This window comes from Equus przewalskii, chromosome 21, assembly GCF_037783145.1.
Source record: "Equus przewalskii isolate Varuska chromosome 21, EquPr2, whole genome shotgun sequence".
Taxonomy (NCBI): Eukaryota; Metazoa; Chordata; class Mammalia; order Perissodactyla; family Equidae; genus Equus; species Equus przewalskii.
The window spans coordinates 19,172,537-19,194,224 of NC_091851.1; the positions used below are offsets into that span (position 1 = coordinate 19,172,537).

General features: G+C 50.7%; 2 protein-coding genes across 7 annotated transcripts in view; one reads left to right on the forward strand and one right to left on the reverse strand.

Annotated features, from left to right (window-relative positions):
• Positions 1 to 5,526, forward strand: GFRA4 (GDNF family receptor alpha 4). Of its 5 annotated transcripts, none has more exons than XM_070587927.1 (7): positions 1 to 984; positions 2,938 to 3,283; positions 3,395 to 3,504; positions 3,598 to 3,732; positions 4,483 to 4,574; positions 4,744 to 4,873; positions 5,297 to 5,526. In XM_070587927.1, the coding sequence occupies exons 1-6, from the start codon at positions 933 to 935 to the stop codon at positions 4,822 to 4,824; spliced, it is 816 nt and encodes a 271-aa protein (XP_070444028.1). In that variant the 5' UTR covers positions 1 to 932; the 3' UTR covers positions 4,825 to 4,873; positions 5,297 to 5,526. The 5 variants fall into 5 exon arrangements, with proteins under 5 accessions (XP_070444028.1, XP_070444024.1, XP_070444025.1 ...); XM_070587923.1 differs by having other exon boundaries at positions 4,487 to 4,574; XM_070587924.1 differs by lacking the exon at positions 4,744 to 4,873.
• A 7,534-nt stretch (positions 5,527 to 13,060) lies between these two features.
• The window catches only part of ATRN (attractin), a 178,334-nt gene continuing 169,706 nt past the window's right edge, over positions 13,061 to 21,688 (reverse strand). Inside the window, exons 28-29 of one of the 2 annotated variants that reach the window (XM_070587929.1) lie at positions 20,035 to 20,149; positions 13,061 to 17,605 (exon numbers count right to left, since the gene is read on the reverse strand). In XM_070587929.1, coding sequence (XP_070444030.1) covers positions 17,481 to 17,605; positions 20,035 to 20,149 — 240 coding nt within the window. In that variant the 3' untranslated portion in view covers positions 13,061 to 17,480. Of the gene's footprint in view, positions 17,606 to 20,030; positions 20,150 to 21,688 lie in introns of both variants that reach the window. The other variant, XM_070587933.1, reaches the window with a different exon arrangement.

Genomic DNA, 21,688 nt, shown 5'->3' on the forward strand with positions numbered 1-21,688 from the left:
TAAAATTGTCTTTATTTGCAGATGACATGATCTTATATATAGAAAATCCTAAAGACTCCACCAAAAAACTGTTGGAACTAATCAACAAATTCAGTAAAGTTGCAGGATACAAAATCAACATACAGAAATCAGTTGTGTTTTTATCCACTAACAACAAAATATCTTTAAAAGAAATAAAACAATTTCATTCACAACAGCATCAAAAACAATAAAATACTTAGGAATAAATTTAACCAAGGTGAAAGATCCGTACACTGAAAATTACACGACTTTGATGAAAGAAATTGAAGAAGACACAAACAAATGGAAAGATATACCATTTTCATGGATTGGAAGACTTGATATTGTTAAATATCCATATTTCCCAAAGCCATCTATAGATTCAATGCAATCCCTATCAAGATTCCAATGGCATTTTCCACAAAAATAGGAAATACTAAAATTTGTGTGGAACCACAAAAGATCCCAAATAGCCAAAGCAATCCTGAGTGAAGGGTATAAGGAGAACGCTAACAATTTTTGCAACTTTTCTGCAAATCTAAAATTAGTAAAAAATTAAAAATAAAATTATAAAAGAAGGTACAGAACAACGTTGTTTCATAAAGTTAATGGTTTATGCATGGGAGAGACAAGGTCTTCGTGGGTTATTGTGAGGTGTTGCTTTGTGTGTATGGGGAAGTGTGTGTTGGGGTCCATCTAGGCACACTCTGGCGCTGGATTCAGTAGCTCCCAGATCAATCTGGAAGTGCAGCCTGGAGTAGAGACTCAGTGGGGGCGGGGAGTCAGGCAAAGGCTCCTCCCAGCCCCAGTCTAAGTGTTAGCGCGGACACCTGGGTTTTCAACGAGCTCCATCCCAGGCGGCGCTGGGAGAGAGGCATCTGTCCGACTGGGGTTCTGCCTCCGGTCGTCCTCTCCTCTGTTCGCTGCCCGGCATGGCCCGCTGCTTGGGGCCCTTGCTGCTGCTGCTGCTGTTACTGCTTCTGGGTGAGTGGCTACCTCCTCCCCCTCGCCTCCCTGTCCCCATCCTCAGGGACAGGGTGGGAGGGCAAGAGGGTGATTCCGGGAAAAGCTGGAGCGTAAGAAGGGGCGTGGGCGAGAGACCTGTGGGAGTGGGGGTGCATGGACACCTGGCACTACGCTCCAGCGCACCGCTTCCCGCCTTTGTGGGGGCGCCGCCCTCCCAAGTCTCGCTTTCGTACCCCTATCCCAGAAACTTTCCTTTTCCTATTGCCTCCCCTCTCCCACCTCTCTTACCCTTCCCCAGCCCCAGCCCTCTGCCTTCAGTCTTGGAGCTTCACACTGATTCCTTGCTCCGCGTCTTCAGTGTCTCCGGTGCCACGGACCTGCTGTTCCACTTGCTCAGGACTGCCCCCTCTTCACCGGGGGCATCGAGGAGGGAGGGGTCACTTTACTGGGTGGGATGGGGTGGGGAGGATGGATTCTGGCAAAAGCTTAAAGCAGTGGAGATCTTGGAGCTGAGATGCTGTTCTGAGCGTGGAGATGAGGTAATGGAGCTCCTGGCGGAGGGAGACAGGTGAGCCAAGGGGCAGAGGTGGGACCGAGACCTTAGGCGACAGTAGGTACTGTCGTGTGTGGCTGGGGCCTGGGGATGTGAGGTACATGGCTGGGAGAGAAGGGCGAAGTTGCCTGCTGCTCTGCTGGAGAGGAGGAAAAGAGAGAGGGCGGGCTCGCCCCTCTTCTATCTCCCTCCTCCACTCACATACCCATTCCAAGTCCTTAGTGTCTGTTCGTCCTCCCTGCAGAGCAAGAACCACCACAGTCCCCGAAAGAGGTGGCCAGTGCCAGACAGTGGCCCTGCTTCCAGCCCTGAGGCGGGAGACACCCCCCTCCATACCCACAGCAAGATGGTGCGGGGCCAGTATGGCAAACTTCCCTCAGACTGAGGTGGTCCCGGGGCTGCTGGGAGCACCAAGGAGCGGGGTAGCCTGGTTTTGGTGACCTACCTAGGTCCTAGGAAGGGGCTGCCAAGTCCTGACTTCTGCAGACCCTGGCTTGGCTGGATGTAGACGTGGCCGGTGGCATGTCTAGGCAGAGCTCAACCTCTGCCTGACCGACCCCTGGTGTGTGATTCTGCTGTGCCAGGCACACTCTCTGCCCCCAGCAGAGTGCCACCTATCATGGACCCTTGGGCCCTGTGGCCTGCCATCAGGGACTTCTCTAGAATCCACACCCCGGCAGCCAGGCCTAAATGGGCCGTCCAGTGCCCAGAGCCCTTTCGAGGAATCCCTCTTTCACCTGACTTAGTGGAGGGTGGAAGAGCCAGGAGGAAGCGAGTCCAGATGGGGTAGCACGGGTCAGCCGGGGGCGGCGAGAGGGAGCATCAGAAGGGAATGGAGGCAGAAGACGCTGGCGGCAGGGGGCAGGAGGAGGTGCAGGAGGTCGGAAGGCAGGGAAAACCAGAAAGCTATAGACCCACTCAAAGCGTCTCCATGGGGGAGGAGAGAGGGGAAAGGAAGAAAACAGAGGCGTTCCAGCGTGCCAAAGAGAGGACGAGGACTGTCCACTGTCCTCAACGCCATTTCTGATAAGTCTCCATAGCCAGGTCCCCAGAAGCCTTGCTGTTTCCCGCATCAGGTGGGAGCCCATGAGAGTGGGAGGAACCCCGAGGACCCCTCTTTGGATGAGTATGGCCGTTCTGGGGGAGGGGTGGTTCCTGGGGAGGATGGGTCTCAGCTTCTGGGGAAGGCCAGGCCTAGCATCTGTGCGCCCCGTCCATCCCTGACGCGTTGCAGGAATCCCCAGAGCCCGCCACCGCCCATCCCCGCGACAGAAGGCCTGTCAGCGCCAGTCGGTCATGCCTTTGGGTCACACTCTGCCCCCTCGGGTTTTGAGCGCCCGGCATCTTCGGAGGGCATGGCCTGCGGGAGAAGCGTACCGATAGGGAGCACCAACTGCGGCCCGCCCGCTCCCCACCAGGGTCGCAGAGCTCCGAGGGACGAAACCGATGCGTGGACGCCGCCGAGGCGTGCACGGCGGACGCCCTCTGCCAGCAGCTGCGCACCGAATACGTGGCTCGGTGCCTGGATCGGGCCGCGCCCGGGGGCTGCCCCCGCGCCCGCTGCCGCCGCGCCCTGCGCCGCTTCTTCGCTCGCGGGCCGCCCGCGCTCACCCACGCGCTGCTCTTCTGCCCGTGCGCGGGCCCCGCGTGCGCCGAGCGCCGGCGCCAGACCTTCGTGCCCGCCTGCGCCTTCTCGGGGCCCGGCCTCGCGCCGCCCTCCTGCCTCGCGCCCCTAGACGCCTGCGAGCACAGTCGGGTCTGCAGGTGCGCGCGGGGGTGCGGGTTCGGGGGCCGGGGAGGTGTGGGGAGAGGGAGGGAGGGGGCGGGGCAGAGCCTCCCGCCCGTCCGCTCGCCACCCCCCCGCCCACCGCGCAGGCCCCGCCTCCTGGCCTTCCAGGCCTCCTGCGCGCCTGCCCCTAGCGCCCCCGACGGCTGCCTGCCGGACCAGGCCCCCAGCTGCCGGCGCGCCTATGCAGGCCTCGTGGGTACGCCGGGACGGAATCCGGGTGCGGAGGAGGGTTTTGCTGGGGGTGCTTCCGCCTGGGGGACCGATTACCCTCTCCTCGGGGTCCCCGCAGGCACCGCCATCACTCCCAACTACGTGGACAACGCGAGCGCGCGCGTGGCACCCTGGTGCGACTGCGGAGCCAGCGGAAACCGGCGTGAGGAGTGCGAAGCCTTCCGGGGGCTTTTTACAAGGAACCGCTGCCTGGGTGAGGGGCCCGGGCGGGGCGGCGCGGGAGGCCAGTCCGCACTGACTGCCCCCTCCCAAGCCGCCTGGCTGTAGGAGCCCATTTTAGAGATGAGGAGACTGAGGCTGTTTGCGGCCGTCATGCAGGCCCACTTCCCCCTCTAGCGTCGTCCTACCCCTCGGGAAATCCTCGGGTCCAGCTGTCTCCGGAGACCAGGTCACAGAGCAAAGTAGAACCCCAGGGCTGTCTACGCTCGTGCCCCTGCGGGCGGTAGGGAGGGCAGTTAAAACAAATTTCCGAGGACCTGGAATGGAACAAGGCGAGATTCCTGCTTCAGCTGAGGCATTCCCACCTCCCCCCACTGATGATTTTGCCTTTCAGGTCTGAATAGCTCGGTGGTTCGCTGCCCAGTGGGGGAGTTAGGGGGCCTGAGTTTGAAGCCCGACTATGCCACTTAACTAGCTGAGAGTTAGTTAACTCCTGTAAGCCTTTTTGTGTTCATCTGTAAAATAGGGAAGATAGTTGTCACCCTCTCCTGTGAGGATGGAAGGCTATAGTTTGTAAGGTACTCTTAGCATAGTTGTCCTTATTTTCTTATTCCTCACCTTGTGCCTCCTGTCCCAGAAGCCCATCCTTGCAGACATTCTATCCTCCCATCCCTGCATGGGGACGGCCCACGCAGGATGCCAGGGGTCTCAGTTTGTCCCCGAGGAGCTGGGCCCTGTGCTAGGATTTCCTAGCCAAGCCCGCCCTGGACCCTTCCCTTCCTAGATAGTGCTATACAGGCCTTTGTCAGCTGGTGGCCCCCAATCCTGCAGGACCAGCTCGACTCCCTCCAGGACCCTGGGCACAGCCTCCTACAGGTAGGTACAGGGATAGGATGGTGAGCTGGCAGCCCCTGCACTGCCTCCTTTCATCCTTCCATGCCAGAGAGGCCCCCATGGAGGCATGAATGGCCTGGGATGGGGGTGGAGGCAGAGAGCAGAGCCAGGCTTCTGCCTCAAGTCCACACTCTGCTCCCACCTCCCCAAGGTGTCCTCTGCAGATGAGCCCCCGGAGGGGAGCTCCCTGTTCTTCATGCTCCCTGTCCTGGCTCTCCAGCCCCTGCTCTGACTGCGACAGCAGACCTCGGACAATACAGACAGCTGCCCCACCCTGCCTGGTACTGGGCCACGTCCATGGCCTACTGCCCCACTGAAAGGGGACTGGCTTCCCTCCCAAGCCAGCCCAGTGCTCCCACGCCACTGCCTTTGCAGTTCTGCACACCCTGTGTGCCTCTCCCCTGGAGCGAGGGATGTCGGCTGAGGTGCCTGACTGCAAAGCCCATGGTTTCCCTTCCAGAGGTTTTTTGGTTGGAGGTCCCTTTCTCCACAGACTTTGGAACCGTTGGGGTCTCCCACAGGGCAGGCATGGGAGGGGGTCACCTGTGTAGCTGAGGTCTCACTGGGGCCCCAGATCACCTGGAGGAGGTCAGAGACCATCCAAACTCCCAGAATTCTAGGAAATTTTATCAGCCCCCCAAGCAGATCATGCTCTAAGGAGTGCATCTGAACACTTATGGGCACAACTCCCTCTACCACTGCAGGCTTTCACGGCACCCTCCCAGCTCGCCACTGCCCATCGTGATAGCCACCTATGCCCCATGACTCACGTTGGGAAATGCTTCCTGTCCATGATATGCTGCTTGGTGGGCACCACCAGGAGTGAGAATCAAGTCTCCTGCATTGCACTCACCATATGGCTGTCTTCCCCGTGGTTTAACCAGCACTAGGAATGGCATCCACAGCTCAATAAACCCACATGCACTGAGACTGACCTTGCTTTCCTGTGATCTATGTCTTGGGAGCCTGTGTGACCTCAGATGGCCTCAGAACCTCTCTGGGCTTTATCTCCTCACCTATGGATGCCAAACTGAAACAACTATCAGGTCCTAGTGGCAGGGATTTTGGTTGCTTTTGTCTATTCCTGCTTCCCTGCTGGTACTCAGATAAAGAAACTACATTTCCCAGCTTCCCTTGCAGCTAGGGGGTGGTCATGTGACAGTCCTGACCAATGAGTGGAATTCACAAATGAGGCCTCCAGGAGAGCTCTTTAAACAGGAGACTTGTTGATGGGTCCCTTCAGCTTTTAGCCTCAACCCTCCTGTTTTTGCCTGGAACTTGGTGGCAGTGCCTGGGGGCACGAGTGCCATCTTGAAAATGGAGCCACTGCGCCAGCCCCTTTTGGACTCTGCATTATGTGAGAAAAATGATACCTCTAACTTGTTTAAGCCAGTTTTTCCACAGGTGGCTTTTGATTGCAGCCAAACATAAGCCCTGATTGATACGCTCCCACCTCTGGGGTGCCTGGGAGCCCTGGGATCACCTGGTACTCGGGGGCCACACCTCAGTGCTCGCAGAGCCTGGCCCTGACAGACATTTGAAAGGAGGGGTGATAGTGGTTTTGTTTTTTTATTCCTGTATATTCTACCTATTTCTGTCCATGTGAACTGAATTCTTTCCTGGAGTCAAGGGAAATTCATCATAAAGGTTTTTACAAACACTCAGTGTACGTGTGTGGCCAGTGTGGACCCAGCGAATGCCAAGGACACTGCATTAAATTGCAGTTCTGCAAAGGAACTTGAAGAGGAGAGGGCAGGATGATAGCCAGGTACTAAGCCTTCTGTCCACTTCTTTCTTCCTCAGAAGCTTGGAGACTCCTGATGAGTGAAGGGTTACCATGTCTCCAGGCTGTTCCTTCTCAAATCTGGTTGAGGTTTGGCAGGGGCCATGAAACAGGCTGAAGTGGAGGCTGTTGGTGCCTTGCTCTCTGGGCCAGTGCAACCCATCCCCAAGCTGCTGGGAATGTTGGCGGCTAACACAGCTCACAGTGGCCCCCTTCTCTAGAAGAAATGTCTGTAAGGTTACACTCTGCTCCCTGAGGCAGACGGCAGCCAATGACTGAAGCAGGGGTACAAAGGCCTGGTCTGCTTGCCTAAGGGGGACAATTCTATGTGCCATTCATGCTCTAGAGCTCCCCCAGATCCCAGCTGAGACAGCATCCTAGCTCAGCTCCTTCTCCTGCCCCCTCCGGGCTTCCTCACTCAGTTTCCCCTGGGGCCTCTCCCTCCATTAAAGCATGGCCTGAGAATCCCTGTTTTGGGCTCAGCTTCTGCAGTACCTGACCTAAGAAACGGGTTAGGTACAGACCACACCAAAGCTCAGGCCTGGGGCTGTCGTGACCAGAAAAAGAGCCACCAGGGGGCCGGCCAGGTGGTGCAGCAGTTGAGTTTGCACATTGTGCTTCTTGGCGGACCGGGGTCGCCGGTTTGGATCCTGGATGCGGACATGGCACCGCTTGTCAAGCCATGCTGTGGTAGGCGTCCCACATATAAAGTAGAGGAAGATGGGCACGGATGTTAGCTCAGGGCCAGTCTTCCTCAGCAAAAAGAGGAGGATTGGCAGCAGATGTTAGCTCAGGGCTAATCTTCCTCAAAAAAAAAAAAAAAAAAAAGAGCCACTGGCTCTGAGACTGTGTACTTAGCAATTCATACCAAACCCACAGACACTGCATGCAGCTGCTGTCAACCAGCCTCCTGATTGGAACCAAACACAAATCAAACTGGCTTGAGCATTTAACTGAGCAATCTGGGTTTCAGGCACAGCTTTCTCCAGGAGTTCAAATGATGTTGCCTCTGCTAGTCTGCGCATGGCTTCCCTCTGCAGCCACGCAGGCTCTCATGTTGGGGTGGGGGTAAGAATGCCACCAGCAGCCCCAGATGTACCATCTCTCTTTTTAGCAATCTTAGCATAGAAAGGCACCTCTGTTTCCCAGCATTCAAGGCAGGACCCTGCTGGCCTCAGCATGGGTTATAAGCCTCTTCCACTGGCAAAGAGGGGTGTTGGGCAGAGTGAAGCTCAGAGTCCAACCTGTTCTCATTTCATAAGAAGGAATATATATATTTTTTTTGAGGAAGATTAGCCCTGAGCTAACTGCTGCCAATCCTCCTCTTTTTGCTGAGGAAGACTGGCCCTGAGCTAACATCCATGCCCATCTTCCTCTACTTTATATATGGGACGCCTGCCACAGCATGGCTTTTGCCAAGTAGTGCCATGTCCACACCCGGGATCCGAACTGGCGAACCCCAGGCTGCCGAGAAGCGGAACGTGCAAACTTAACTGCTGCACCACTGGGCTGGCCCTAGAGGGAATGTTCTCAACCACCTACACCTGCTTGGGAATGGACAGGGGAGACACGGGGGGAGGTGTTGGGGGGGCAGGGAAGTGAACACATCGCCTTGGCCTGCTCATCATGACTGCATGGTGGTCCAAACGCAGAATTAAATGTCTGCTAAATGATTTGCCTTCTATGCAAGTGTGTTAAACTCCACTACTCCATTTTTTACTCAGATAATTAAAGTAAAATATGGGCACATACCGTCCCAAAGACTGGGAAGATAAAAGTGCACAGAACCTAGTTGAAAATAGTGAAACTGTTCCCTGGCAGTCTTCCTCCAGTACTTCTCTCTGACCCCGGCAAGGGCTTAATCAATGGAGCCTCTTGAACATTAGATAATGTGCAGGGGAAAATGAAAGGTCACAGGGCCCCTGGCGCCTGGCTGTTTTTCCCCAGAGTGCACATTCCCATGAAGGAGGCCTGACGCTGTCCAGGGCATGGACCCAGCCAGCTCTGAGGAGAGAAGCCAAGAGGAGGGTGAGGTGGCACGCAAAGGACACTATCTTGCCACCCCTGGCCCAGTCGGCTTTCTGAGGGCTTTGTTGCTATAGTGGGCTGAATGGTGGCCCTAAAGATATGTCCACAACCTAATCTCTGGAAGCTGTGAATGTTACCTTATATGTAGGAAAGAGTGAATGTTACCTTATATGGCAACGGATGTGATTAAGGATCTTGAGAGGAGGCACTTATCCTGGATTGTCCCAGTGGGCCCTAAATGCAATCACATGCATCTTCATGAGAGAGAAGCAGAGGGAGATGAGACACAGATGCACAGAGAAGAGGGTGATGTGAAGACACAGGCAGAGATGAGAGGGATGCGGCCACAAGCCAAGGAATGCCAATAGCTGCCAGAAGCTAGAAGAGGCCAGGAATGGATTCTCCCCCAGGGCCTCTGGAGGGAGCGCAGCCTGCCAACACCATGATTTTGGACTTCTGGCCTCCAGAACTGTGAGAATAGATTTGTGTTGTTTTAGGCCACCAAAATCGTTGACTAATTTGTTATAGCAGCCCCAGGAAACTAACAGAGTTGTCTGAGTTTGGTTTCTGTCACTTCTGCCTAAAAAGACCCTGGCTCATACAGGGTGTTAAGTCTGGCCAAATGCCAGAAGGCTTAGTCTAGCTGTGACCCCCATGACCAGGAACAGGTCCCGCCTTGCTTGTCCACACCTGAGTGTCGGCCTGTGTCCTGCCAGGGAGCCTGCTTGCTGTCTCTCACACGCACTCTGGGAGACTGCAGTCCTGGCCCTGGCCTCATCCGTATGACTGGCTCTCTGTTAGCTGCTGTCAACACTGAGCCTCCAGCTGGCAGGTGGCTGGGGGCGAGGCAGAAAGGCAGGTGCTGGAAGTATTGTGGATTTATTGGTGGAAACTTCACGGCTCATGAATGCCCACTCTGGCTTGGAGCCTGCTATCTAGTTGCAAGGTTGATGTGAAAGCCTTGCCTGCCCGCCTCCCTCCCCACACCCTCCCCAATTGAGTCAGGCAGGACCAAACTCACAGAACCCGCTCATTTTTAAGCGTGGGCATTAGTGGGTGAAACTTCCAGAGAGGCAGGAGGACAGGGGCTATGCAGCGCTTCAGGAGAGGTCCCTCGGCTGGACAGACACTTGCCAGTGAGCCTGGCACTTGTGTGAAAGGAGGCAGACATGGCCCTGCCTTGCTGGGCTGCAGGCCTGGGAAGGCCTGCATTGAAGAATGTCTTGGCAAGCTGTCCTGCCAGGGACACATCACCCTATACCCAAAGGAGCCTCCAGTCCAAGGCAGAGGATACAGAGAAGAAAATTAGGATGAGGACAAACACAAGAAAATAAAATACACACAAAACCTCAGAAATTGAGACTTCAAGGGACCGAGATTAAGCAAATGAGGAGGAAAGGCATCCAAATAGGCCGTGACAGCCAGAGCTGATCCCCAACTCCCTGGGCAGCACGTGTCATACCATCATTGGGAACATCGAGTCTAGTCCCCTCCTGGTGCTGGGCACACAGGATGGAAGAGAATTCTTGCCAGGCACGTGACACAGCTAGTAACACAGAGCTGCAGGGTGTCTGTTCAGATGCAACCCACACAGGTGTGTGGGGCTGGAGACTCAGATACCAGGAATGACACTGCTGTTGGTGGCAGAATTTTCCAAAATGATGACCAGCTCTTGGTAAACTTTTGAAGGAAACAAAATTCAGTCTTCCCTTGATTTACACAGTAGTTGCATTTCTGGAAAACTTTGTTTCTAATAGGGTTGGGTTTCTACACTAAAATAATTAGAAACAGATGTTTTTCATCTACACAAATATCCAGCAAAACGTTTGAAAATGGGGTGGGATGTGTTCCTTGTCAGGTGGGACAGTCCTGCATGTCACAGGATGACCACCTTCAAGCCCACCCACAAATCACAGTAGCCCCTAGCCCTTCAATGCAATAATCAAAATCGCCCCCACCTATTTCCAAGATGTCCCCAGTCCTGTGCTGGTTGAGAACTGTTGCCCTGCATGACCAGGCCTGCCCCAGCTCCTATCACTGCTATTGAAGTCCACTTTGCTTCAGCCACCCCAGCTGCCTGGCCACTGTTCAGACCCACTGGGCACACCGCTACCCCTGGGCCTCAACACCTGCTGCTCTTTCTATTCGGAATGCTCTTCTCCCAGACATCCAAGGGCCAGCCCCCTCCTTCATTCAGTGCTTGGCCCAGTTGTCACCTCAGCAGAAGCACCTTCCCCAGCCCCACTATGTAAAGTAGCAGTCCTCCCAGCACTTTCTACCTCCAACCCTATTTTTACCTTTTTCACAAAACTTATTCTTATGTTTCCCCACTAGATTGTAGACTCCACGAGGATAGGGATTTTTGTCTGTTTTGTTCCCTGTGAAATCCCTGGTCCCTACACAATGCCTGGCCAACAGACAGTGGTGAGACTGGACAGGACATCCTCGTGACTTCGTAACAGGAAGGAGTAGGATGGCAGACACACAGCAATCACTGGCTCACAGCAATTTTGAAATCCTGCTGGGCCCTGCGTTGGGGTGGGGAAGTTCCTGACCAGACCCCAGTCTGCCCTCTGGGCCACATCTGAGGTGGCACTGGCTTGTGTGCTCTCCTCAGACACAGCTTTCACAACCATCTCCTGCCTGGGTGGCGGGGGGCGAGGGGGCGGGGCTGGAGGGAGGTTCTAATTAAGGCTTCCTCAACAGTCACAGGGCTGTTTGTTTTTGTTTTTAAAGGTCAGGCTAATGGTTTCCTTGGCAACATAATTCCCTCAAAAACTTACACAGGATCAGTGACTGCATTCCTGGTTCTTTCCTGGACACTGTCCTGAAGTCAGCTTTATTTCTTGCTTCCTCATCCACGTGCCTAACCCTCAAGATGATGGCCTTGAGGTTACCAGGCTCAAGTGGGAAGATCACACCCTCCATCTGATTCTTGCCTCAAAGCTGAGTCTCTAAGTCTCCCTGGGTCCTTATTACTCACAAGCACCTCTCACTGTTTGGAGAGTAGAAGCAAGACTAGTTGGCTTTTCCAACATTGCAAGACGCTGGATTTCAGGATCCTCCACCCCCTTCCCTTCTGCTTATAAACTGGCCAATTCTTTCTGGAACTCAACTCTTGTCTTGTGACGCCTTGCCAAGAGTAGCCAATAACAATCAATACATACCACATTCTGTTTTCTTTCAACTTCTTCCCCGTGAGCTAAAAACTCAGTAGACATGTACTTTGCCTTCTAAATTATCGAACATAACAGCCATACCAGCTGTTCTGCCACCGCCTGACAAGGATCCCCAGCTGTTCTGCTAGCTGCATCTGCTTCCTCATTACCTGCCACCTGGCCACCAACTAAGCCCATGCCACACACTTTAGGTTTTGGTTACTGTTGTGTTGCACTTCAAGGTATAAATTTGTGTATTAGAGTAAGAAAAGCTATCTGTTGTCATAAGGCCCCAAGTCTCAGTGGGTTGGTAGAGTAAAAGTTTGCTTTTCAGTGATGCAAAGACCAGCACACGGCTCTTACTGATCAGGTGGCTTACCTCTAATGGGGGACTCGGGGACCCATGTTCCCTCCAACATCTTTAACACCTGACCTCCAGGGAGTCCCACGTGGGAGTGTGGTATGTGCCAAGTTTAGAACTCGTGTCTGTCACTTCTTCCAACATTTCTTTGGCCACAGCTGTTTATGGCTCCAACCGAACTGCAAGGGGGCTGAGAAATGTTATGGACCTGTGGGTCCAGCAGCAAAATGTGACAAGTTTGGTGAACACACACCATTGGCTCTGCCACAATATCACCAAGTCACACGTTTTTATCCAATCCTAAATAGTTGGCTTCCACAGCCCTCCCAGAACAGTTTCAAGGTCCCTTCCAACCTGGCAGCAGCCACCAGTCAAAGCATTTCCCTCCCCAGCCCAGACCCAAACTCTGGTGGGCTGGCCTCCCCCAGGCTCCCAGCCCAAAGCCTCCCCCTCCCTCCCCCAGGTGAACTGCTGCCCTTCCTGTGTCTCCTCCAATGTTCTCAACTCCCACTACACTGGTCTTGTTCTTCGAGGCCTTTTGTGCTCCACACCAGGGTGCTGAAATACACTGCTCTGTGTTCTGAGGGCAGGAGATGCACAAAGAAGGCGAGCAGACAAGGCTTTGTGAATGGAAATAACTTCATCAAAAATTCAAGACCAAGGACAAGGCTGTAGCCCTGGAGGACTAAACCTGCCAGCATACCTGGGAATTAGCAGTTCGGAAAAGCTAGAGAGACGAGCAGGAGCACACGAGGACGAGAAGCTGCAAGAGCAAGGGCAGCTGGCGGGCATCAGCATGGACTGCGCTCCACCCTGCCCTTCCCCGTGCCAGGCCAGGGCTGCTCTGCACACCAGCTTCCTTCCCCAGCACTGTGGTTTCAAGGGCAACACCGACTTCAGCGGGGACCTGGGGAAGTCTGCTCACAAGCTGTGCAGGGCTCTCCAGCCCCTCTCCCAGAGGTGTCTGAGGTGCCCGCCCTGCTGGCTTCTCTCCTTCACCTTCCCTGAGGCAGTCTGAAAACTGATAACCATTTTAAACATTTTTTTCCTTTTCTTAAGGTTCTAATGACTAAATTTTAAAAATAAGTGAAACAAAACAAAGTCAAAATTAAACACTCAGAATGAAACCCCCCCTGCCTTTTTTTTTTTTTTTACCAGATCTACTTTTATTTCAGAAGGAAGTTTGTAGTATAGTATTTACTTTTGTTTATATACAAGTTCTTCACATTTGTGTTTAAAATGCACAGACCTCCCTTAATTCTCTTGTTCCTGCTTAAATTAGCTGTTATTTTACAATACAAAAAATACCAAAAAATTGCAGTCCTAAATGTATGTATAACACCCACAGTCCCCAGCAATGAAATAGTTTACAATACTTACTCCATATTTACATGAGTGCAAGAGATGATAAATTATACATATTAACAAACTAAGCTCAAATCCAAACCAAAATAAAACCGTAAATAACTATAAAACAAAAACATTTCCAGAGCCAGAATTAGGTCAACGAAACAGGCTTCACTAGTGTTTAGAATGTTTTGTGCACAATCTCAGTTACGAAAGTCGATTCCATTATTGCCTTTAAAAGAGAAGGCGCCAGTCTTCCTCTCCACTCCACATCACCTCCCCGCGGCAGGAGTGTTTCTGAGTTTGAACGACTCCGGGGAACAGCCTCTTCGTGGGCCTGGCTATCTACAAACCACCATAGTGATTTTTATGGTTTGAGCTTAGTTTGGTAAATTGGGCAAACATTTCAGACTGAAAGCCAGTGCGTGGCCCAAGGACAAACCCTCTGCCTTCCTGGGTCTGTTCTTAGGATGGCCAATTCTCACAGAAAACCACCAGCAAAGATCTCCTGGGATGAGGGGCTTGGGTAGCTGAATTTTGCCATAATTCTGAAGAGCTTCTTTTTCATCTTGGTCACTGCCTGAGTACTAACTTAGGTCGTTAGTAAGTGCTTAGTATTTGTTGAACGAATGGATGAGTGAGTGAAACTGAAGGGTCAAAGGTGTTCATGAGAACAATGCCACCACCCCAGGAAGTGAATCACCCCTGTCCCCTTAATGGAGTGTACTGAAATACTGAGCTACTGAAATACACTCCAGTAAGTTGAAGGAGCAAGAGCTGCACTGAAAGGTAAAATGCCTTTTTTCTACTGATTGTGCTCTGGTCTTCTCATTTGCCCCAGATTTCTTGGTGCATCTCCAATCTTGCACCTTAGGCCTTATCCACAGATATTCCGGTATTTTCCTTCTGCTGACAGTTTTTTGTCTAGGGCTGCTCTCCCTCTGGGTTAGCTCAGGGGAGTATGGGTTGCTGTCTCTCCATACTTCCTTCCACCTTTTAGAGGTGATCCTCACAGGGAAGCACAGATGTCTCCCCAAACTGTGTGTGGGGAGTGGGTAGGAGGTGGATAGGAGGCCAGGGTGTGGCGCAGTTCTCCATGGGGAAACAGGAGCTATTTATCAAGGAACTAGCCACCCCACTCCTACTACCCCTGGTTTTCAGTATAATAAACTATGGTCCTGGGAAATGGTTGTTAAAAATTTAGACAAAACCACAACAAAATGCAGCCTGGAAAACCCCTTTTTGGAAAATCTGATTTCCACAGGTATAGTCTTTGAACTTAGAGACTAAGAGAAACATTTCTCAGGACGACATTGGTCTTCCCTGGCCACTCACGGCATCAAGAGGCTGACAGAAAGATTCACGATGCACTTGCAGAGCCAAAAACAGAGACAGAGAGATTCCTGCTGCCTTCGAGTCTCCTCACATCCTACTGTTTAAATGGATTCACTGCCTGGTTTTTCATATGTGTACTGACAGACGATTCCTGTTTTAAGAGTTATCCAATTGGTACCAGATGTTTGAACACATCAGCACAATGGGAATGCCTTTCCTCGCTTTGTTATCAATGTATCACAGACTAACGAGAGGACTTCTCCAAACTTGGATATCCAGCATATGGCACAAAAACATGTTAAGCGAAACTCAGACACCGTTACATTTAATAAAAATACATTAAGATATTTTTCTGTTTTATGTACACTCCGAATGTCTGAACATTCCAGACACTACTGTATAGTTATGTACAAGTGCAATATCAATGTTTTCATGACTACTTTAATCTATATACAGGCTCTCCCGTGACACGCAGGCATTTCTCTCAAGTTCCAGGTGACTACCTCCTGGTAACTGGCTCTAAGCTGAGTGCTTCTTTCTCCCGTCGTCCCTTCCTCTGGCCCGAGCCTGGAGGAAGTGGTTTGCTGCTACTGGCTGCAAAGGAGAAGCAGGTGGATTCAGCTGTTTCTCCACTGCTGGAGCAGAATTAAACTTCACTTGTTCTTCCTTCCTTCATTTTTAAAAATAAACATTATCTTTTAGGAAAAAAAAAAAAAGAAAGAATCAGGTGGCTAAGGGACACAGGACATGTTATTTCAAGGCATGGGACTACCATGGGGAAGAGACTTCTTTGGCCAAGGAAACATTGGTCCTTTGAACAAACAAGGGTTTCCCTTGTGGGAGAACCCTCTCCAGTGGCCTCCCTCTTTCTCTGCCAAGAAGCCTCATGGTAATTACAGGGGTGAAGGGCCAGTCCATGGCAGGCTCTCTGTGGGTGCCGTGATCTGGAGCAGGGACGTAGGGAGTTAGTAAGAGGACAGGTCTTTTCTAGAACTGTCTCCTCTTTATCAGTGACGTGAAAAAGCAGCTTTTTGAGAGGTGAGTCTCAAAGTAGAGGTGTTTTGTGCATCAGAGTTTAATGGTTCAACTTCCTTGAAAACATCTTTCCAGGCAATTCTTCATGGGCGTGGGGTTAGTGTTGGGGAAGAGACAGTACTCCCTCTCTAGGCACTTCATTTAAAGGTGAAATGCCACAGTCTTTGTTCTTTTGAGTGTTAATTTCTCCAATTTCACAAACTTGAGTTGTCTAGAGGTCCATCCCAATAGGGTAATGCCAGAGAACCCCAGGTTTTGAAGCAGAAGAGAGATCTTGGGAGGCTGCTGCATAATGCCAGAAGACAGAGCACCATAGGCGGGGACAACACACATCCAGGCAGTGCCCTGGGGGCGAAGGGCATGGACCGCTCTACCTCCCCTACATTTGGTCACTTTCCATTTGGCATCATTTCCCTCCTCGTCCATTTTTTCCATGTGCTTTTCATCTTTATCAGCGTTCAATGCCCTCCCCACAGCCACCACCTGAGTCTGGGAGGAAGACAGGGAGAGCCGAGCCTCTCCTGGGGGAGACAGAGCAAACAGCTCCAGGTCCTTCTTCACGCAATGGGAGACTGTCCCTCTCCTGGTGTGCGATTCCACCTGCAGCCTGAGTGTGGTGCACTTGCTCAGAGCAGGCTACAGGAACGAAGAGTCACTCTTTGATCCCAGGGTCCTAAGTGCTGTCATGCTCTTTTCTGCTCAAAGGAGACATATAACATGAGTGAGTCCTTTCCTCTGTGGTGCCCTGGCAGCAGGAGGCCAGGAGGGCTGAAGTGACATCACGCCTAGAGTGACCTGGGGGCAGGGGACAGGGAGGCACACAGGGACCATGCCTGATTATGGTCCTTTGTGACAACAATAAAAACAGGAGCTTTCACAGTTAGTTCATTGCTGCTTTCCTCACAGTCCCTGCTGCTTGCTTAAATATTCCTTGGGGTGAGAAAATTCTTTCCTGGCTGCAAATCAGATTTTAGAAAAAGAGCAGATTGCCAATGGTAGCTATTTAAATTTTATAAGAATGTAGGAATGCAATTATGTAAAAACTTAGGCTTACTAACTTTCCAATTGCTAGATCTATTTAAAGTCTAGGCACTTAGTGTATGTGTGTGTGTGTGAGAGAGAGACAGAGAGAGAGAAAGAGAAAGAGAAGAATTTCAAATGCATTAAGACTAAATTAATCAAGTTGCTATAGAAAACTATCTATTACATCAGTTTACATTCTAAGTAACAGTGCTGACCTCGACATTTAAAATAGCCCCCTTCTATCTTAGTTTGATATGATTCAAAAGAGATGGACCATTATTAGTTCTCAACTAGAAAAAAGCTACTCCCTGGAAGAGAGAGATCTGCCTAAATCGTGCAAGAATAAATAGCACATCTTTTTAAAAAGATAGCAGGCTTCAGATGAAAACAAGTTAATTCATCTGACTAGTTTTTAAAAGATGATGTTCAAGAACGACTGATGACAGATGTCTACTTGTAAACACTACATCTTTTGTTTTTTGCACAGTTGAGACAGTCCCGAGAACAGTTTTCCACAAGTGAACCTGAGTGTCCTTCCTAGCTCTCTCACTGGCTCTACACTGGCCTCCTCCAGCAACAACTGGATCACCCCGGACCTGTAATTAAATCAATTATTTCCTATGCAAAAGTAAAAGGTTAGATGCTGGAGCACAGATGGGAGAAACCGTCAAAAGAAAGCTTGTGAACATGCAGATGAGTCGGATGCTTCGAGGGTTTCCAGTCTTCTGCCCCGCTCCGCAGAGTCCCCCTGCCTGCTCCCTCCCTGCAGATGGCTCTGGCATGACACCCCTCGCTCACGGAGAGCCCCTGGTCCAGCGTCAAATGCAGGTCCCAGGCTGTGCAGGGGGCTGCTGCTTCCGGTTTCTCACCGCTCCTGATTTCTCTTTGTATACTATTGGCATCTGCTGAGAAATGTCCACCAGGGCGCTGGCCACTGCGAGACCTTGGGAGAACCCACAGAGGGAACACACGTTAAAGAGCGCTTGCTTTTGTTTAAAAATAATCTTAAAATTTTCTTTTTACATTCCCAGAGTGCAATACAGAAAGAAAGAAAGTATACAGGGAAAAGCCTTACTTCTACTCTGTGCCTCCCGCCACCTTTCCCCTCCATTCGAGTAACTGCTTTCATTAGCTTGTAGATATTCTTTCAGGGTTTATTTATGAAAATACAAATACATATTGTCCTCCTTTCCCCACTTTTTACACAAAAGATGTAGCTTGCTTTTCAGCAGATCAGTGAAGCAAAATGCTCTCCCTGGTGGTGAGAGCACATAAATAACACTGCAAACATGCTCTAAGCACTAAATTTCTCCTGCCTGCCTTCAAAAGGGTACCAAAAAAAACAGCACTCTTTATGATGAAATTCAGATTCATTCCACTCAGCACTAGTTATTTTTATATCTACACCATGATACAGGTTAGGACAGACTCTGGGGCCAGCCTGTGGAATAAGCAAGGTTCTCTAACCTCCCCACGTTTGGTTTCCTCATTTGTAAAGTGAGGATAATAATAGCACAGGGTTTGTGTAAGGAGTCGACGAGTGAGTGGATATAAGTCTTAGAACGGTACTGGCTTATCACCCCACCACCTCTACCACTTTTACATTAGGGACTGGTGGTTCCACTCTCCTTTTTGTGTTGGTAACCAACTAATCTAATGTTCATTAAGGCAGGCATAGCTCTGGGGGAGCCGGACTCCTAAAGCCTGGGAATGGCCAGTCCAGGCTCAGAGCCCTGCTGAGGCCCACAGGAGCTATGTAAGCAGAGCTTGTTACTCCACCTTGCTGAGCCTCTAAAATGGGGGAAGGTGGGGGGCTTTTAAGTGCCAGGTTTAGTACCTGGCACGCAGTGGGGAATCTACACCAGTGACAACTGTTAAAGCAAAGGCAGAGCCAAGTGCTTTGGGAGTCCAGAAAGGGCACCATCTAAAATGGGGGGGGTACAGAAGGGATGGCAGAGATGGCCCCACTCTTGGGGTGGGTCTCAGGCAATGAGCAGACCTTCCCCAGGAGTTGAGGCGGGTGGGGCACATCAGTCAAAGGTTGGAGCAGGAAAGGCCACGGTGTTGCAAGGCTGTCACCTCCACACCCTAGCCAGCGCCTTGCTGTCAGGGTGCACCGGCCAATGTTTGCTGAGCTGGGTGGTGGCAGGAGACACTGCCCCAGAGCATCAAGCCATGGTCATCCTGCCCTCAACACGGACAAGGCTGAGCTAGGGGCTCAACTCACAGGAATCCCTAGGTGAGGGCAAATCAAGCAGTTCTCCTGTGAAATGAGGACAATACGTCCTGGTCTGGCCACACCCAACAACCTCCCTCACGAAGACACCACAGCCCCAGACCATTTCAAAGCTGAGCCGGAGGCTTTTCTGGGTCTGAGGGCTGCATTCAGCGGGCTGTGGACCTCAGGGCCTGGGCGAGCATTCTGGGACACCTTTTCCTCATAGTTACGAGGTTTTCTTTGGCTAAGCAACCCTGACCCCCCGAATCGTCTCAACTGAAAGTTGTCTAAAACGTTCATATTGTCTGAGGCATTTCCCCCAACACTCAATGATTAATCAACATACTTCCAAAACTGTATTCCATCTTTCCTTCATGTTCAACAAAAAGATGTTTATCTAAACTATGATTCACGTATTTAATAGAATAGTGTAAAAGACATTGGCAAAATATTATGTAGTAAGCTGTAAAAATGTTTATGATAGTTGTATGAAAAATAAATAAAAATTAGATTTGTACAATCATTTCAACTAAATTGCTGGTGAGGGCTGGAAAGGAAACAGAACAGTGAAAATTGGTAGGTGTTGGATGGTAGAAGTGTGAGTAAATTTTCAAAAACTTCCTTTAAGCTGTTATAATTGCTGTTTATGCCTTATATTTAAAATAGAGTGAAAAAGCAAAAGAAATGCAGTAGTGCTAGAAATACCACTTTGAGAATCACCAGCTTGGAGGAGCTGGCTAGAAGTCACGAGAGTATGTAAGATGACTGAGGAGGAGCGTATGGAGTGAAGAGAGAGGAAAGCCTACATTCAGGGGCAAAAAAAGGAGACGGGAAAGGAGCAGCAGAGCTAGAGGGAAGCAGAAACACTGGCCACAAAGGAAGGTGTGGTCGGAAGCATCAATGCCACTGGGAGGCTGAGGAAGCTGGTGCAGTGAGGAGAGCTCAGGGGATCTTCTCCTGGGAACGAATGGTGGCCTCAGGAAAGACAGGTTAGGGAGTATCAGTGACAAGGGGATCATCTCACCAAACCCTAACAAGGACATGAACAGACACTATTCAATATCACCCCTATACCCAAGTTCTCCATGACAGGGAAAGATCTGGTACACATCTAAAACGCAAACCGTGCTTGTCACTGACCCTCATCTACTCACCTGACTGCCCGGGAGGAGGGATTCCACCGAGGCCGCGAGGGAGCCTCACAAACACAGAGAGGACAGCGGCTTTGTTGCCAAAACACGGCTCCAGGGCAATGGGTTTAGGAACAGTCTGGTGGAAGAAAACAAAGAATTACTTAAAGCAGTGTTTCTCAGGCTTTAATGCTATAGCCTTTAGATGTGATTTTTCTTTTTCCTTTTTCTCCCAAAGCCCCCCAGTACATAGTTGTGTATTTTCAGTTGTGGGTCCTTCCAGTTGTGGCATGTGGGATGCCATGTCCGTGCCCAGGATTCGAACTGGTGAAACCCTGGGCCACCGAAGTGGAGCGTGCGAACTCAACCACTCGGCCACGGGGCCAGCCCCTAGATGTGATTTTAAAGATGCCCTCTGTATTAGTTTCTTTTGTTGTGTAACAAATTACCACAGACTCAGTTGCTTAAAACATTTATCACCTCAGTTTTGTAGGTCAAAAGTCCAGGAGCTCTGTAGGGTTCTCTGCCTAGTGATGTAGCTCTATTCATGTCTTCCATCAGTTCTGGAAAATTCTCAGCTCTTACCTCACAAAGGTCTCAAGGGTCTCAGCTCTTATCTTCACAGGGCTAAAATCAAGTTATCAGCTGGGCTCCACTCTTATCCGGAGGCGCTGGGGAAGAATCTGCTTCAAAACTCATTCAGGTTGTTGGCAGAATCCAGTTCTTTGCGGCTATAGGTCTGAGGTCCCCATTTCCTTGCTGGTAGTAAGCCAAGGGCTACTCTCTTCTCTTAGAGAAGCCACTTGCATTCCTCCTGACACTGCCTCTCCATCTTCAAACCAGCGATGGTGCATCAAGTCCTTCTCATGTTTCCTCTTGTGTCACCAGCCAGAGAAAACTTCCTCGTATGTTAAGGTCAACTACCACGGGACTGCATTACTTCTGCAAAATCCTCTCATAGCAGTACCTACAGCAGTGTTTGACTGAATAACCATGAGATGTGAATCTTGGGGGCCATCTTTAGAATTCTGCCTACCATACCCCCAAACACGTAATCAATTTCTTCAATTTGGTTGAAGAAAATCAATTCCAGAACCACTCTGGTTGTGGCACAGAGAAACGACTGGGTGGGTGAAATGGCAGAATTGGGGAAACCAGTTATGATGCAACTGCAATAATCCTGGTGAGAGATAATGGCCGCCTAGATCAAGGTGGTCACAGTGGTGGAGATGGTGCGCAGGCTATCCAATGAGAATGACAGCAAGGATGATTCCATGATTTTGGCCTGAGCAACAGGTGATTATGTACTGAATTGGAGAAGAAATGCCAGAGGAGCAGGTGTAGGGAATAAAATCTAGAGCTCAGTTTTGGACATGCTAAATTTAAGATGCCTGTTAAGACATCCAAGTGGGGACAATGAGTAAGCAACTAGATATAGGAGTTCGAGGCTCTCAGCAGAGGTCTGAGGGAGAGATCATGGTGTTTAAATCCATGATGGAACAGATCACTGCTTTGGTCTGAATGTTTGTGTCCTCTCAAAATTCCTATGTTAAATCTTAACGTCTCATATGATGGTATCTGGAGTTGGGGCCTTTGGAAGGTGGTTAGGTCAGGAGGGCAGAGCCCTCATGAATGGGATTAGCGCCTTTAGAATAGAAACCCCAGAGAGCTCCCTCCC

Bases quoted from the DNA above. Each gene is read 5' to 3' on its own strand.
- GFRA4 (XM_070587923.1), top strand. From the start codon at position 933: ATGGCCCGCTGCTTGGGGCCCTTGCTGCTGCTGCTGCTGTTACTGCTT. The intron at 3,284-3,394 runs GTGCGCGCGGGG...CCCACCGCGCAG, and splicing joins GAGCACAGTCGGGTCTGCAG to GCCCCGCCTCCTGGCCTTCC. The intron at 3,733-4,486 runs GTGAGGGGCCCG...CTTCCTAGATAG, and splicing joins TACAAGGAACCGCTGCCTGG to TGCTATACAGGCCTTTGTCA.